Source organism: Podarcis vaucheri, assembly GCF_965113315.1.
Source record: "Podarcis vaucheri genome assembly, chromosome: 8".
Taxonomy (NCBI): Eukaryota; Metazoa; Chordata; class Lepidosauria; order Squamata; family Lacertidae; genus Podarcis; species Podarcis vaucheri.
In genome coordinates this window covers 44,065,496-44,082,438 of record NC_138766.1, presented here as the reverse complement: position 1 = coordinate 44,082,438, position 16,943 = coordinate 44,065,496, and the positions used below count along the sequence as shown (strand labels likewise).

At 40.2% G+C, this 16,943-nt stretch overlaps 1 protein-coding gene across 6 annotated transcripts in view; it reads right to left on the bottom strand.

The window, feature by feature from the left end:
- Window positions 1–16,856, bottom strand: part of SPIRE1 (spire type actin nucleation factor 1) — an 80,769-nt gene extending 63,913 nt beyond the window's left edge. For 2 of the 6 annotated variants that reach the window (XM_082235191.1, XM_082235195.1), the window contains exons 1-2: window positions 16,378–16,856; window positions 6,644–6,678 (exon numbers count right to left, since the gene is read on the bottom strand). In XM_082235191.1, the coding sequence (XP_082091317.1) occupies window positions 6,644–6,678; window positions 16,378–16,714 (372 nt within the window). In that variant the 5' untranslated portion in view covers window positions 16,715–16,856. The remainder of the gene's footprint in view (window positions 1–6,643; window positions 6,679–16,377) is intronic. The other 4 variants (XM_082235192.1, XM_082235194.1, XM_082235193.1 and 1 more) reach the window with 3 other exon arrangements.
- Window positions 16,857–16,943: the final 87 nt, after the last annotated feature.

Sequence of the window (16,943 nt, the reverse complement as noted above, 5' to 3'; positions counted from 1 at the left end):
CATAGTATTTTAATATTCTTTTGGAAGCTGCCCAGAGTGGCTGGGGAAACCCAGCCAGATGGGCAGGGTATAAATAATAAATTATTATTATTATTATATCACCATTGCTATTCCCCATATAGGTTACCGGTACTTTGCAGCCTACTGGTGCTGGATCTGTACTAAGTGCATAAACTGAACAAGTCTCTCACATCTGAAAAGGCCCTAAATGAATTACTTCTTATGTTGGGCAAGTGGATTATTGCAAGTAAAAAAAATATAAAGGAAGCTTTATATATACAGCATTTCAAACAAAGTAACCCCCATGGTTTGGTGTGAGTTTTTAATGAAACGCATCATAAGAGTTCCATGTAAGATTTGAATTTTCTGTGAAACAGTTTTGACTATTAAATATTGGTTGTAGGATGTTTAGTGAGATGTAAACTTTCACCCTTACAGCTTGAATGGATGGCCAGCCGAAGGGTATTCAAGGTCATAGAAAAAAACCCCTGATCAGAGTAGCCATCAATTCTATTTTAACAGTATAATCATGGATTTTAAACAGCAGTTGTCTGTTCCCAGCATTAATCCAGTCTTTCACTTTATCCCCAACATCCTGAGGAATGATAGTATCTGAATAGTAAGCAAAGTAGTCACTGGAGGCATAAGGATGAATGGGTGCCTAGTAAACAGGATGAATGGGTGCCTAACAAGTCAGATGGATGAATAATCTCCTTGCAGGATGAAGCTGAAAGTCCAACACTTCATGATTGCTAAAGATAAGCAGCTGACTGCCCTAATTAAATTGAAGAATAATGGAAGGAGGCACTAGATAATACGCTCTATTGCCTTTGCAGCCCTTGCAATTGGATATTAGATGGTTAGAGAAAAGAAGTTCCCCATGCCTTTTTCACAAGAAAACACCATTTCTGAATCACTGGTGTTGAATGTTTGAACAATTCACTTGAAACTGTCAGCTCTTTGTCAGTCTAGGCATGAAGATTATAATATACCCGAACGCCTTATTTATTATTTATTTCAGCTATTTATATATCACTGAATCAACAACGTTTCTAAGCCACGTGCAATAATATTTCAAAAAGCATACAGTGGATAAAACAATAAAATCATACAAAAAGAAAACTCCTAAAAATGCCTGCTAAAACAGAAGGTTTGCTTGTGGCCTGCAAAGAAAATAGTCTTTGATTTATGGACAAACCTGTGTTTTATTCAGAAACAGATTAGCAGCCTCATAGTTTTAAGAAAATAAAATAAACAATAGTCATTTGTGCAAAGAATCATACTTGAAACAAATAAAATTATTCCTTATAATTGAAAATCCAGTAGTGATGAATGAAAATAGTATTTTTAAAATCCAATGCATGGCACAGCTAATTATAAGTAGTTACAAAAACTAATTAAAATAGCATTTGCAGTCACAAAGCACATACTTTTTAAGATCTCAGATAAAGCATACTTCTGACACATCAGCAGCATTTGCACCATACAGAAATGCTTTGGCAAACAACGAGAAAGAGCACTCTACCACAGACATAGCTAAAAGTGCAGCACTGAAGTAAAAGTCTGCTGTACAAATAGCCAATTGTAATTAATGCACAATGACTAGCCTATGAGATACAATCTCAGGAGATCTACACCTGTTCTTCAGGATTTTGATCTGTCAAGCTCATATGTCTCTTAGGCTGGTTGCAACATGAATCCAACAGCATTCAGCTAACAGGGGAGAATGCCCTCCTGCCCAACACCCTTACTAGTTCATTTCCAAACGAAACTAAAAGAAATACAGTAATGCATATATAATATAGGGTCACCTCTAATAATGTCAGCCTGCCGGTATAATGGATTTCTGCCCAAGCAAATGGAACTTCTCCTTCCTCTTTTCTGCCATGAGGCCCCCATCCCCACCCAAATCATCTTCAAGCTTCTTCATCTCCAAAATGCTTTCATATAAACGTAATGTATTTCACCATGTAACTGTGGAAGTTCATGTATAAAATAAACATGTTGAACTTGGGAACCTTTCCCTCTTTTAATTTCAACTTTTGCAAAAGTTACATCTGATTGTACATAAAAAATAGTGGAGATGCTAGAGCTGGTTAAATATGAAATTTAGTAATCTACTGTGTCAGTACGCAAGCACAATTAAATGCCAGCAACTCCCACTTCTATCACAGAATGCCTGCTTCTTAAGCAATGGATTGGATCATGCCTACAATTTATATTATCCAATTTCAATTATTCAAACTTTTAAAGCAAATAATTGTCCTTCAGCCAAGGTGGGGGGAAATATATTAACTTGTTCAATTTAGGATTTTATTTTGAAGGATACATCTCTCTCTATACACGTCCACACTTGATGGAACAGATAAGTACTCCACACTTGGGTTTGTTTATCTAACTACACGAGAACTTAATATATGTTATTTAATAAGCATGGAGTAGGTCAAGTCAAGTGGGTTCAGGGACAAATGGGCTGCTGAGCTGTAAGAAGACCCTTGCTAATTCAGGCCAAAGGTCCATCTAATCCAGCGTTCTTTTATCACAATGACCAACCAGACACACACCTCATTTGTGATTGCCAGCAACTAGTATTCAGGAGCATCCCGCCTCTGACAGGGAAAGAAGAGGGAAAGAAGTACCTTCTGCAGCTGCCACTGCAGCTCTCATCATTGTCTCTGAATTGTGGCCACCAAACTATGCTGCAACCAACTTTTTAAACACAAAGTTCATGAATATACACAAAATTGTATTATCCCAAATAGTGCACATTATAGGTTTCTACACCCATTATTTAGGGACCCAGAACAATTCTTATGCAAGCCTTTTTTTAACCCTACACTGTAGTTCACAAAATATTTTCTGGTTTTAGCCTATAATTATGTACATAACCTTTTATAAACTTTACCACTTACTAGCTTCAGTCCTGCATATGATGATAAAAATACTACCCTAGTCATATTGCATAGTAAACAGCTTTTGTATTAAGATTTCTCAGACAGTTTTGGAAAATGGAAATAATGATTGAAGGTTCTCTTTGCCCTTGAGAGTACTAGAGCTGCCTTTCCAACTGAACCATGAAAGTACTTTGGCTGGGCTACCTCAGTTATTTGTCACATTTTGTACTACTGTACATATTTTCAAAGGCCAAGCAGAATGTTTGTGCTATAAATGCTGAAGAAAAGAACAAAAACTGGTATTGTACACTGCCATTTTATTAAACTGAATCTTTAATTTAATGTATGTTACTGGTCTAAAACTTTGTTTTGCCTTCCATGGAGGTTTGCCCCCTGTTCCTTATTAAATAGCGAAGTATTCCTTGAAATAAGGAACCCGAGGCAAGCCCAAGCATTGTTTGCAAACTCCTAAGAAAAAAAATCTCAAAACAGAATTGTTCTATTTTACTATTACATTGTACAGACCATAGATGATGATTAATAATTGTATCTATTAAGCCTACAATATTTTTGTTATTAATAGTAGTAGTAGTAGTAATAATAATAATAATTGCTACCACCCACAAATACTAAGCTGCATTTATCTGATCTTAAAAAGGTGCAGGACAGACAGTGGGCAAAGGACGGAAGCTGAAGCCCACAAAATGGCAGGCAAAGTCCTGAAAAGGCTAGCAGAAGTCAAAGAGCGGTCCGGAGTGATAACAGACAGACAAAGAAGCCAGAAGGAAGAATATAACATAGCATTTTGAAATAACTATTCAAAACATTGGCTGCAGGTGTCATTGACAGACTATACCTATTTTGCTTTTGAGCATGATATAAGAATATAAGAAAACCTTTATGGATCAGGACAAAGGGCCACCTAGTCCAGCACAATGTTCTCATAGTGGCCACCCAAACACCTATGAGAAGCATGCAAACAGAACATGGGCACAACCCACAATTCCCAGAAACTGGTGTTCAGAGCCATACTGCTTCTGACAGTGGAGGTACAACATACTGTCACAGTGCTGTCAGGTAAAGGAATGGACATCCTGAGTAAACAGCTAACACTTTATCGTCAAAAGTACACTTACAAGTTAGCAAAAGGCATGTCTATCAGGCCTACGTGTCTCAGCTACTTCCAGGTGTGCACCCAATGAGGGAGTTGCTGAACAAAGAGGCCCTGCCCTCAACCTCCATTTATGTCGTTCTTGCCCCCCCAGCTGCGTGCAAGCAGACAATGACTCCACCTGCATGTAACCTTTTGCTCTTCCTGCTTCAATCCTCTTCTGGTCCTGGGAGACAGTGGAACAGGAGGTGGGGGCAGAAGGAGGAGGTGTGGAAGCCCTTTACACCAGCCTGACCTATTTCTCTCTCCTCCTGCACCTGTTCTTCACTCTCCAATCCTGCAGCTTCTCCTGCCTCTTATCTCCTCGCTGTTACAGGCTCCCCCAGATCACTGATTGCTTCCTCCAAGTCAGTCTCCAACCCCCCTTCTTCCGGTGCCCACTCACCCAAGTCCAGCCACCACTCCTCAGTTTCTAGTCAGTCCCTGGCACATACCCATCATGGCAATAGCCTTATCTTTCATAAATTAATCTAATCTTCCAAAGCCACCTAAGTTGGTAGCCACATCTTGTGGGAGAGAATTCCATAGTTAATTCCGTAGTGTCAAGTAGCACATATTTTGTCTATCCTGAATCTTCCAAGACTCAGTTTCATTGGATGTTCCTGAGTCCTGTTATGAGAGAGGGAGAAAAACATCTATACCCACTTTTCCACATCATGCTATTTCTATTTCTGGGAGGGGGGGGAGTATTTCTATTTCACTCTCATGGCAAGCTTTATTTTGTTTCTAAATAAGAACTATCTTGAATTTTATGCATGATGTCATATGACAGGAGCTGCAGCAGTGAATAGTGTGGTTTAAGGTCACAATGAATGATTTTCTATCTTTTCCAAGCTCTGGTAAAACACACTGATCTTTATCTCCAGAAAGTACAGAGATCTTCCCACCACTATTAGTAATTCAGTGTATTTCTAGTGTATTAAAAATAGTGACAAAAACCAGGGGGCAGTTGCATATTAAATCTCAGCAGCAGCATAGCAAGCACAGGGCCATCGAGATACAGAAGCCAGCATATGAGTCAGAAACAATAACTATCCAAGTCCCTAAATCCTAGAAACTGAGTAGCCAAATCAATGCCTCCAATGAAAACTGATTACTATCAAATACCCTTTTCACCAAAAGAGAGAACTCAGTCAACAGTAGCATTATCATGTGAGAGAGCCCTTGAGGCAAGGTGGTAGAGATACAGATCAGCCACACAAGACTCCCAGTTTACCCTGACCGACAGGTGAGGGCAAAAGCTACAAAAACTCTACCTGGAAAGAGGTTGGATCTTGTTCTTTATAGAAACTTTATATTCCCTGACTATTATGACACAGTGGCTAGAATGGTTTTTAATGTGGTGGAAATCCTATGTCCAAATTCTTGCAAAACTAACTACATTGTTTGAGCGAGTTACCATCACTCAACCAACCTCTCTTCCAGCGGTATTTTGAGGCTAAAATACCACTTTAAGCTCTATAAAGGGCAGGATACAACTGCATCAAATAATATGTAAGTGCTCCTGGGAAATTTCCCTAGCATTGGGTACAGCTGTTAAGACACTAAGCGGAATCATACAGATTTCTCTCAGGGCTAAAAAGAAATAAATATGGGTCAAACACAGTCCTCATATTCTTTAAAGAGCTCAAGTTTTTCCTATGAGAAAATAACCGACAGAGCTGTGAAATCAGCATGTGTGAATTAAACCTGACTTTCAGAGCTTTCAGGATCAGTGGGAAACATTTTGAAATGCTGCTTGTTGAACCCTTAGTTTTGGGGGGTGTAAGGAGCAGTGAAGCACTGTTCAAAACTCCCATTGTTCTAAACGCATTTTGCAACATGGAATTTCATTAATGTGAGCAGTTTCTGAGCTGTGGGCGCAGTACTGCACCTAAAATTTCAGATTAAAACTGCAGAGTGGAAGAAAAGGAGGACCTTTTTCTGGTTCCCCACTTCTAGCTGCTTTCTGAAGACTGGAGAAGAGACCCTCTTAAGAACATTAGGAGAGTGGGCAGGGGAAAGACTATACCATGTGAAAAATGAACATAATATTTTAGCTGCAGTTCATTCATTTTCAGCTTTGTATTCTAGTTATATAAAAAGCACACCTAGACATTCCGTTGTTGCGCCCATAACCTAGGTTTAAGGTGCCATTTAGCTCCTAGCTTTCACATCTCAGTTTCTAACACTAGCGTGAAGCTGCTTGCATGGGGCTTTCACATAGACCATCACAGAGACAGTTGATGGTGCTGGTCAAGGACAGCAAAAAGCTGGAAAAGTTGGGAAAGCTGAAAAAGAGGAAGGGCTGCTCTGATTGTGTACTGCTTGACCCTTTTGCTCCTCCCTCCATTGCAGCATCTGCCTAGCCAAAAGAAGTCCTTTCCCTGCTAACATTTGCATTTTGAAAGCTCCACTGCTTGAAGCTTTCTTCTGTATTCAGAGGGGTTGTGAGCTGACAGACTGCACACATTTCTCTCCCCTGGGGCAATGCTCTCTCAGCATATCAGTACAGATACCTGGGAGAGCTATATATAAATGCCCTAAGATTCATTGCACTAGTGTATCAAACAGAACAAACACTTTTACAAGTTCTTACCTCTGTTTCTGGACAGCGTAAATGTTCTGATTTACCTGAAATTAAAAACAAAAAAGAGTTATTTTCACCTTTTAAAAATAAGCAATCAATTCCAAAAACAAGATGAGAAAAGATTAGAAAAAAATCTGATGCATCCTCTTTCCCCATGTAGACTACAACTCCCATCATCCATGGACTATTACATTTCCCTGTTCATTGCATATTGCAGATGACCAGAGAAGGAGATGATCCTTTCACTTTGTACAGGTACTTAGGAAGAGAAGAAGCTGTGTTGCTTCTTTCTTCCTGAGAACCCTGTGCAAAGCAAAAATCTTCAGGGATGGTGGTAAATGGGAATACTATTCCTTTCACTCCATACAGGTGTTACATGGAAGCGAAGAAATGGCACTGGGGTGGAATGTACACACATATTAAAAACATACACATCTACACACATATAAAAACGCTCACCATCGCCATCTAGTATCACATTGTATACTGCATTTAAAACACACTTAAAATGTTTTATTTGCAGCTGTATAGTTGAGTCTCCAGGACTTCCTTTCTCAGATGGCCTGTGTGAATTGATCATTTTACGTTTCTGTAAAGCACTTTCGTCTTCTAATCCACTGCTGGAGGAAGATGGAGCAAGGATCTGCGCCCTGGTTGTACATGCACTGTTCACGGTGAGGCTTAATTGCTACTGGTGCACTGCTATATACATTTTTAAAATCTTAAATCTGCCACTCAGTGAAATCTGAACAAGTATTTGTCTGTTCCATGAAATATATACAAAACTCTCCCCCAAGAAAGTTTCTCTTTCTTAAGATAAGCATCTTAACAAACAACAAAAGTGTTCCCCTCTGATTGTCTGAGTTTCCCAGTAACTCAGTAAAAAATGTTCTCACAAACTCATTGGGAGAGAAAATAACATTATGAAAATGTCTTCCACTGAATCAGATAATGTGATGCATGTTTATACCTCCTCCATCCTGCACATGCATAACTTAACCTGACACAAGTAAATAACCCTGGAAGCAAGAAGCTGTGCACAATTTGATTGACAAGTTAGCCAATATTTCACAACCTTCATTTTATTCTGCTTTTGAATAAATAGATATTAACAAAATTGTGACCAAAAAAATCAGCCTTAAAAAGGGATAGACAAATTTTGATTGGCCTTAGTAGACAGCTAAAATACATGCTGGCCCTGGCCTCAGAGGGGCGGAGTCTGGTATCTGATGCCATGCTGAATGTCTGAAGCAAGGATCTCCAAAGCTCAGCACAAAACTAGGAACAACCTTCGCCTCACAGCCTCCGCAGCTCCATGCTGAGAAGAAGTACGGCAGATAGTCTATATCATGCTACAAACCACTCTCTGAAGTGTTGTACCATATGTAAGATCATGAACTCCCACTGTCACCCCCAAGTTGAAGCTAGGTTAGGGTCTCATTGCTTCTTCTTCTGCCTGTCTCTGCAACAGCCACCTCCCCCCTTTTATTGACTATGAAACTTTTAGTCATCTCTTCCTGCAATGCATTCAGGATGCCATGTATGAATGATTCCTCCTTTTAATCTTACAAAAAAGTACGTACTAACATATTCTAAATGTTATTCTCCTTAGATATCTTTATTAAAAGATTAAAGATTTATACAATCTGAAGATGGACAGTGTATTTGCACAAAAGCATGTGAGCTAGGTTAGGCTGAGAAATGATTTGCCAGAAGTCAGAGAGTTTGTCAAGGTTCACCACTCTATCCATGTTGGGATGGGATGCAGTGGTGGATGACAGCAAGACCTCATGAAATAAGATTATCAAGGCTGAAAGGAACTGTGAAGGAAGGAGGTTCATATGTTCAGCACCAGCTGCTGGTCTAGAAGGAGGATGACAAATTAGGAGTCACAAAGACCCACTTAGGTGGATGGGAAGTGAGCACACTTTGTGCACAAGAAGGGGCTATCTTCATGATGAACAGATTTGCAGACTTCATTAAATCCAGATATTAGAAAAAAATTTTTAAAATACAACTTTAAAGTCTGGCTTGTCAAGTTCTTCAGCGTGCTGCAATTCTAGCCATGCTTTTATTTTCCCCACTTTTCAGGAAGTTGTGACAGTATATGTCTAACATTTTGCCCTGCTGACTTTGAAGACTTGACACTTAACTGAGTCATACAAATCTATGACTCAATTTCAACAGAAGTTCTTGTAAAGAATACAGACACTGGCCTCTCCCATTTTCCTTCCTCATTCACACTTTTCAAGGCTCCTCTCTATATATTGAAAACATGCATTAACTGGAACCACACATTCACTGATTTCTTTAACCATGGGGCAATCACTCCCATTCTCCCTTATGAGATAAACAGGGTATGAGGTGCATTCCTCTTATATTCATTAACTGCCACCACTTCCCTTTTTATTGTCAAGCAGGGAAGCACTTAAGAGCTGCTGTAATTTATCTGAGGGTAGAGAAATGGTATTAGCAAGCCCTCTGGACTGACCAGGCAATTCTGGCCATGCTTGGAACAATCTCCTTATCCTTCTTTAGACCTTCAACTCTTTTTCTATTCAAAGGTTCCTGTGGCACATTAAATACTAACCAATTTGTTATGGCATAAGCTTTCATAAGCTAAAGCCCATTTTACCAAATGAATTTAAAGATGTTTTAAAGATAAATTGTTTCAAAGATATTTTAAAGATGTTTTATCACTTGTGTGTTTGTTGCCCCGGACTCCTCTGGAAAGGCAGGATATAAATTTAATAAATAATAAATAAATTTAATTAATACATGTATAATCCTCAGCTGCCAATTGAGGATTACACTTAATGAATCTGATGAAGTGGGTTTGAATTAACCAAAGTTTGAAACATGAATTTGTTAGATGTTAAGGTGTCACAAGACTCTTTGCTGTTTTACTCCAAATGTGTTACAATATTCTAGCTAAAATAAAAATACACAAAATACCAGGATAAAACTTAAGACACAAAACTCAGTTATCATTGCCTTCCCCCACCCCAAGCACCCTGAAGCAATAAAAAACATTCAGACTGTAGCTCCAGAAGCTCTGGCCAGCTTTTAGTTATAATTACGGGCTTTAGATTTAGCTCTGTAATGTTATCTGAGAGTGCCCAAAACAACAGCCATAAGATCAGCCTTCATAAAAGTAAGTGAAAGGAAAAGTTTTGACTGGTATTTGTTCCACTGTGATTTTAATTGCAGATAGGTAGCCGTGTTGGTCTGTCATAGTCAAAATTAAAAAATTCCTTCCAGTAGCACCTTAAAGACCAACTAAGTTAGTTCTTGGTATGAGCTTTCGTGTGCATGCACACTTCTTCAGATACCTGTGATTTTAATTGTTATTAAGTTTAGAGCAAGAGTTCTTGAACTTCATCTTAAGCCTAGTAGCACATAGCACATTCTGCTTCATTCAGCCAACTAGTCTAGAAGACTTTGTACCTCACTCTTGAACCAATAACAGACATAAGTAGATTCAATAAAAAGGGAAGGACTACACATACGTGCCTCATGACACGCTCGAGGTTTCTCCAGAAAAAGCACTATCCAGCAGCAAAATACAAGCACATAGTCACTTAACCATATACACCATATTGAATCAGTATTCCAATTCTGTGCCAGTCAAGATAGAAACTGAGCCAATAAATGTCACTGAGAAGCCCATGCCTCCTTAAAACAAATCTAGTGACTTAGAGAAGTACCACTCAATTAAAGCTGCAATCCCTTACACATCAGAAGTCTCACTGAAATCTATATTGAGCTTACTGCTGAATAAACAAATATAAGATTGCTCTATAAAAAGCCTTCATTTACTAAATGATAATCGCTCCTAAACACACTGTAAGAACTATCAAGTTGTAATTTCATCCACATAATTGTTATGAGTTGTAGATTTTTTTAAAAAATGTATTAAGGTATCAAATGTTTAATAATATTTATAGGAAAAACTAGCATGTCAAACAGTCTTTAAAATGCTAGTTTATTTTCCTGTATAATTACTTTAAAGCAAACAATAGGTCCATTCTCCATCTTGAGACACTGCAGTTTTATCCACATTATTTTTAGACTTTAGTATTTAATGCAAGGTCATTATTTACAACTGCACTAACACTCTAACTCAAGTCACTGGAACAATTCTGCTCTTCAGGTATATTTATATGATTAATAATAATAATAATAATAATAATAATAATAATAATAATTTTATTATTTATACCTCACCCATCTGTCTGGGTTTCCCCATATATAGGGCGGGGGGATGTCATTAATGTTACCTTGGGAAGTTTCAGTTCTTTTATTCTATGAACACAAACAACTTTAAACAAATATTTTCAATGCCTCTGAAGCTCCTAACAGGAGTGTCACCCAGGCATATTATCCTCCGTACTAAAGCATTCAAGTAGGCCAATTCACTCAACCTGATTTTCCATTTTTCTTTGCTACTCATTCTGTGGCTCCTGGAGATTACCAAACAATGTATACCTGAACATTTTAATCCTTCTGTACTTCTACATACCCCTTGTTTTTTGGAGCATGCTGAGAACACCCTCATTTCTCAGTATCCCTTTTTGGCACCAGTCCTATCAGAGGTCACCACCTGAATTCGCTGTTGTGGGGAACGGGTAGACTCCCTCATACAAGGTACGGAGCTGCACAACAAGGAGAGCTAAATGAGGCCTTCTAGCATTTTCCCCAGCCACATTTGTCAAGGCTCCACACCCTCTTCAAGTGCTATTGTTTGTCTCAAATGAGTTTTTAAATTGTGCTAGTGACTCTTGCTTGCATGGATAGAGAAGGGTATGTATAGGAACTTCTGACTTTGTATTTCTAGAGTGTAACTTACTATATGAAAGTAAGTAGCACATCCAATTCCCTACCCACTTTGTAACGCTGGGTGAACACAGCCATGTGGCCTCTGGCAAGCTGCCCAAGAAAAACGTGGCCCTCAGCCTGGAGAATGTATCTAGCCCACCCTTTCCTATCAAAAGTGTTCTTATTAAAGAGTCCTTCCAACTAATCATGCCCTAACCTCCAAGAAGCTGCTAACAGGGGGCTTGCAGCACATTACATCCCACCCCCAGATTCTCATTTTTCTTTTCTAACTGACACTCAATGTCCTGCAGCTACTGAGAATGCTCAGTCCTCATTGGTCTACTTTGGAGGGTTGTCTCCTTCAGTATTTTTCTTCTGCGAACCTCAGGGTTCCTCCAGGTATGTTTCATCTCTTTCTCAATGGCTCCAAGCCTGTCAGCGCTTTCTGTTCGATTTCTGTTAGAGGCAGTGAAGAAGACTGAGGTTTGCACTTTATTATTAGTTAACTGATTTGTATTTTAGCATAATTTAATCTAGCACATTTTGATTTGAACATTTGCATAGATAGGTTTGAAAGATGAGATGGAGAAATTCCTTCCCTTGGAGGTTCAAAGATAGTTGGAACTGAATATAAGCTTTTAAGCAGGGTGGGAATGATGAAGACAAGTAAACATGGGAAAGAGAAGTAAATTGGGTCCAATTTCTTTACCACGTTTGAGGGGAAATGTTATTCCAGATCATAGTTTCTAATAATTCTGAGTTTTATTACATTATCTTGCAGTTTGCATTATGGCATAGCTTGCTTGTATGAATTAGCTGCATTTAGTTTATTTACTTAATAGCGTTTGCCTTCATCCACCCACTTTGTTTGCGGAATGTTATGACCCAACTGATAACCATTCACTAAAGAAGATTAAATCTATCTGATCTTCAAATTCCTTCCAGTAATTACATGCTCCACTTTTTCATCAAGTTAAGCAAAACCATAGAACTGTAGAGTTGGAAGGGACCACAAGGGTCATCTAGTCCAACCCTCTGCATTGCAGGTATCTTTTGCCCAACACAGGGCTCAAACTCACAACCCTGAGATTAAGGGTCTCATACTCTACCAAATGAGCCCAGTCATGGCAGTTAGACATCCATATAAGAGCTGTCTTACATATGCTTACTCAAAAGTAAGTACCATTGTATTCAGTTGAGCTTATTCATACAGGAAAGTGAGCACAGGAATGCAACCTAAATCAAAGTCTATTGCATTTGCTGTTTCCTTAGCTTAGATGACATAATGGCAGATTGTACAGTATCCTCTTTCACAGTCTTAAACAAAACTTGAACTTTCCCTACCAAAAGCTGTCAAATTCTCATAAAAGAGTTAATACTCAAGAGTTTATGTTTGCTTCCTTACTTGTTAACAAAGGCCATGATCAAGTTGCAGTTAGAGGCAACTACTGTCCCTTGACAGGGTTGTACATCTCCAGTGGAGGGGAAGATGGTGCAGCTTGATGGGACGCAGATAATCAGCATGGTATGAATACGGGCTTGCTTCTGCACATAGATCTCCTTTACAAGATCATGATACATTTCTAAGGTTAGTTTAACAAATGAAAACATATATGTACTGAAATATGGACCTTAGAGATGTTTATTCTAATGGATATAAGGTATAATGTTAAATGATCTACCTGTCAGTGTTAACCCTTACTCATGCACTTAAAAATAATCTGTCATAGTCTAAAATATGTGGGATTAACAGATCAAAGGAAACCATCAGAGAGGTTTTTTCCTCTCAGCAACATTGGAATGTTTCCAAGAGATAAATTATGACAGCCAACATGCTCTGTAAGTGCAAACATGGCTATTGTTTTGCCCCACATCAACTGAGAGGTTATTATCCAGATAATTAGCCCAAGCCACTTCATGGTGGCAGCAGCCCTGTACATGCTACACCATTGGGCAGACACAGTGTGTGATGAGGGCTGACAACAAAGTATGGCACCAAGACCACTTATGTTGTTCCAGAAAGTAGTTTATGTTTTCCTGAAGATAGGCAGCTGGCAGGGGAAGGTTCTGCACTCCTCATTTCTATATGCTTCTTGTCACCTCTTTTGGAACCCTTCTCACAACCGTCTTAGGAACCCAAAAGTAGGAAATGCTACAATAAACAGTAAAAGTCAACTTAACAATGCCATGACAGATGAGTCATGTTGCTGTGTGTGGACTCAGAGCAGGTGGCTGCACTGACAGTCTCAGCTGAAAACCTAAACATACCACATCTCTGTTATTATAAACCCTTCCTCCCTACAGCAGTATGAAAAAGCTATGCTATTTGCAAGTACAAAACCTAATATTCAGCTGAATGTCATATGCTGTGCCCTTGCCCTCACTTGGGGAATAAGAAGTGTTAAAATAATGTAAGATAAAGGGACAAAGAGGTAAAAGACATTGAGTGATATCTAACAAAGTCATAGCCAAGGGCCTTTTCAGTGGTTGCTCCCAGACTTTGGAACTCCCTTCTTATTGCAGCCAGGTGAAGACTTTCTTGTTCCAACAGTATTTGGGAACTGACTCCTTTTAGGGGAAGGGCTGGTACTGTGGTGTTTTCATTATGATCTGTATCTTTAATAGATAATATATATATAGATAAATATATTAACATTTAAATGTTTTTTTAATTATTGCTTTCCCCCATTTTTAGCTGTTTCTGCTTTAGCTGTAAGCTGCCTTGAGTCTCTGTCAGGGAAAAAGGCAGGATTAAAATAAATATAATAATAGTAATAATACTCAAGAGTAAACCCACTGAAATTAATTTACTCATCCATTAGTTTAAATGAGTTTACTCTGAGTATTACTAGCATTGGATTTCATCCATTATCTTTATTTCACAAATCATAGCCAGTGTTCAAATACAGAATGTTTCTGTCTGCAGGCAAACAAACAAAAAACCATTTTGCAAAATACCACTCATGCTTGTTGTTTGTTATGTTGAGGTTAAAACCTGTCTAGGAACTGCATTCTGACATGGAACTAACTCTGGTTCCTGGCATGTGGGAATACAAAATATCCTTTGACAGTGACATAAAATAATTCTGCACATAAAGGTTTCCTATTCCCCAGCCAGTATAAAAAGTCTGTCTAGTATTTGCTGTAGAATTCAAGAATTCATTACTGTGTTCTGAAGGAGATTATGGAGGACTCAACAATGAGCATCATGCCAACATTAAACTCTACAATAGGTTATCCCCTATTGTTCTTCTTACAACAACGAAATAAACAAATTTCATATGATGTCCTATTTTTAAAATCAAATTACCACCATTTCAAGTCTTATTACTTCAACTCTTGTTTTATTATGTTCACTAAACAATACACAGCAAATGCAGGATCTTTACAATGCATGCTATGTGTCACTTTTCATATGTATTGTTTCTTTGACTGCACAGTCAAATGACAGGTACAATCTGTTTGCTGCTAGAATGAGTTTATGGAGCTGACTTTGAAAAGTGGTTTACTGTGTTAATGTTTGAAGTAACTAGTATAATCAGAGATTTTGAAGGCACGTGCTAAGCCATGTAAGGCAAAGATAATATGGTGTTACATTAGTCATGGACATAAAGTGTGTGTATTATATATAACTGCTTAATCTGTTTAACATATTTTTCCTAAGTACATAAGAGGAATTCATAACGTCACATTTTATTTCCTGTGTTAATCATATGATTGATTAGTTGCAGTCTTCAGTAAACGGGAACATCAAACCAATGTTATAAAAAGTATGTATTACCACTTGCTTGTTTCCTATACATTTTTCACGTGGATGTCTTTAGAACACACTGATATCACTGGAATTTACTCCCAAATAAGTTAGCATAAGACTGCAGCCTTGTTTTGGAATTAAAAAGGAACACAAAACAAAGGCACAAAGCCAACAGACATTAAACCTCCTGGTAGCAACATGCCTAGGTTCTGACAGCTGCTTTCTTTGTTTTGCTTTGCAGTGCCCTCCCCCAATCCTCATGCTGACCTACATGAGTAGCTTTGCATCATTTTATTTTCCACAGGCTTTCTCCAAGCAGGAGCAAAGGAAAAAAGGTGCTGGAGGAGCTCTAGTAAATAAACAGGCACACAGCCTCGGTATTTCAGAAACCGTGTATCAGTATCTAATATAGTCACCCATGCTGCAGTGCCAAACAAGGGCAATGAAACAGGAAGGATGTTTTTGTTAGGTGTTCTATCCAAAAATGAAACGTCTCATGCCCAAACCAAGGGCATCCTTTCAGGTACAATTAAGCTACCCTGCAGTCTCCCAACTGCTTGCCTATACATGAGCCATAATGCAGCATTTAAAAGACAGAAAATATTACTGATCATATAAGAACTCTAGATTTCAGCACAACAGAGAGAAGAAAAACATTCGCAGCGAAGCGGGAGGGGCGGGGGGGAGGGAAGGGATGATCAGAAAATGGTAACTAGCAAGCTCTTCATACAAACGCCGTCGTTTCTGGGGAAGATGGGGCAGTTGTATAAACAAGACGAAACAGAGGCGTTTTTGTTGCTGTGGGTGCGGGAGGAGCGCGCGCGAGAATGTCGCCGACCTGAGGCAGCTAAGAAGAGGAAGAGGAGGAGGAGGCGGAGGCAGCCCTGAAATCCATTGGGGAAGAAGCAGTGCTAAGTGATGGAGAAATGGTGGAGGAAATCCTCGCCGTGCAATTGCATTGCTGGGGGATATATGCAGCCTCCCGGGAGCGGGAGACGACGGAAGGGGGGGGGGAGCGTTGCTAGGGGGAAAAATTCACCCCCCACAGAAAGAAAACAAGGCGGGAAACAGCGCGCGAAGGGCACCCCCTGTACCCTTCTGGGGCCCAAGCGGAGCCTCAAGAGCACCGAGACGGCGGGGCTCAGCGGCGGCCCTCGCCCCGGAGCTTTACCTGCTGCCGGCGGGCTCCGAGCGCCGTCGCCCAGCGTGACGGCCCCGTCCTTCCAGATGCGGATGTCGGCGGGGCTCTCCACCCTGCGGCTGGGAGACTCCCCGCGGCGGCCTCGGGAGCGGAGGGAGCCGCAGCACTGGTAGCAGACGGCCCACGCCTGCTCCTCGTTGATGGGCTGGTTGTAGAGCCGCAGGATCTCCTCCAGAGACAGCGCGTCCCGCATCGCCAGCGCCGCCGCCAGAGACCGGCCTTCGTCGTCGTCGCCGCCGCCGCCGTCTCTGCGGCCGGAGGTGCCCGGCAAGGGCTCGTCGCTTCCCGCGGCCCCGCCGTGAGCCATTCCCTCTGCGGGGAGCCGAATGATAATAATAATAATAATAACGAAAAGGAGATGAGCGGCCGCGCTCGCTGCCCTCTTCGCCCTCTGCCTTCGCCGCTTCGCTTCGCTTCACCTCAGCTGCCGCCGCGGCTGCCCGTTGCCCGCCGCCTTCATGTTCTTCTCCCCGCGCCCCTCCTCCCGCTTCCCTCAATAAATAAGAAAGCGCGTGAGCCGCCCCAGTCACCGGCGA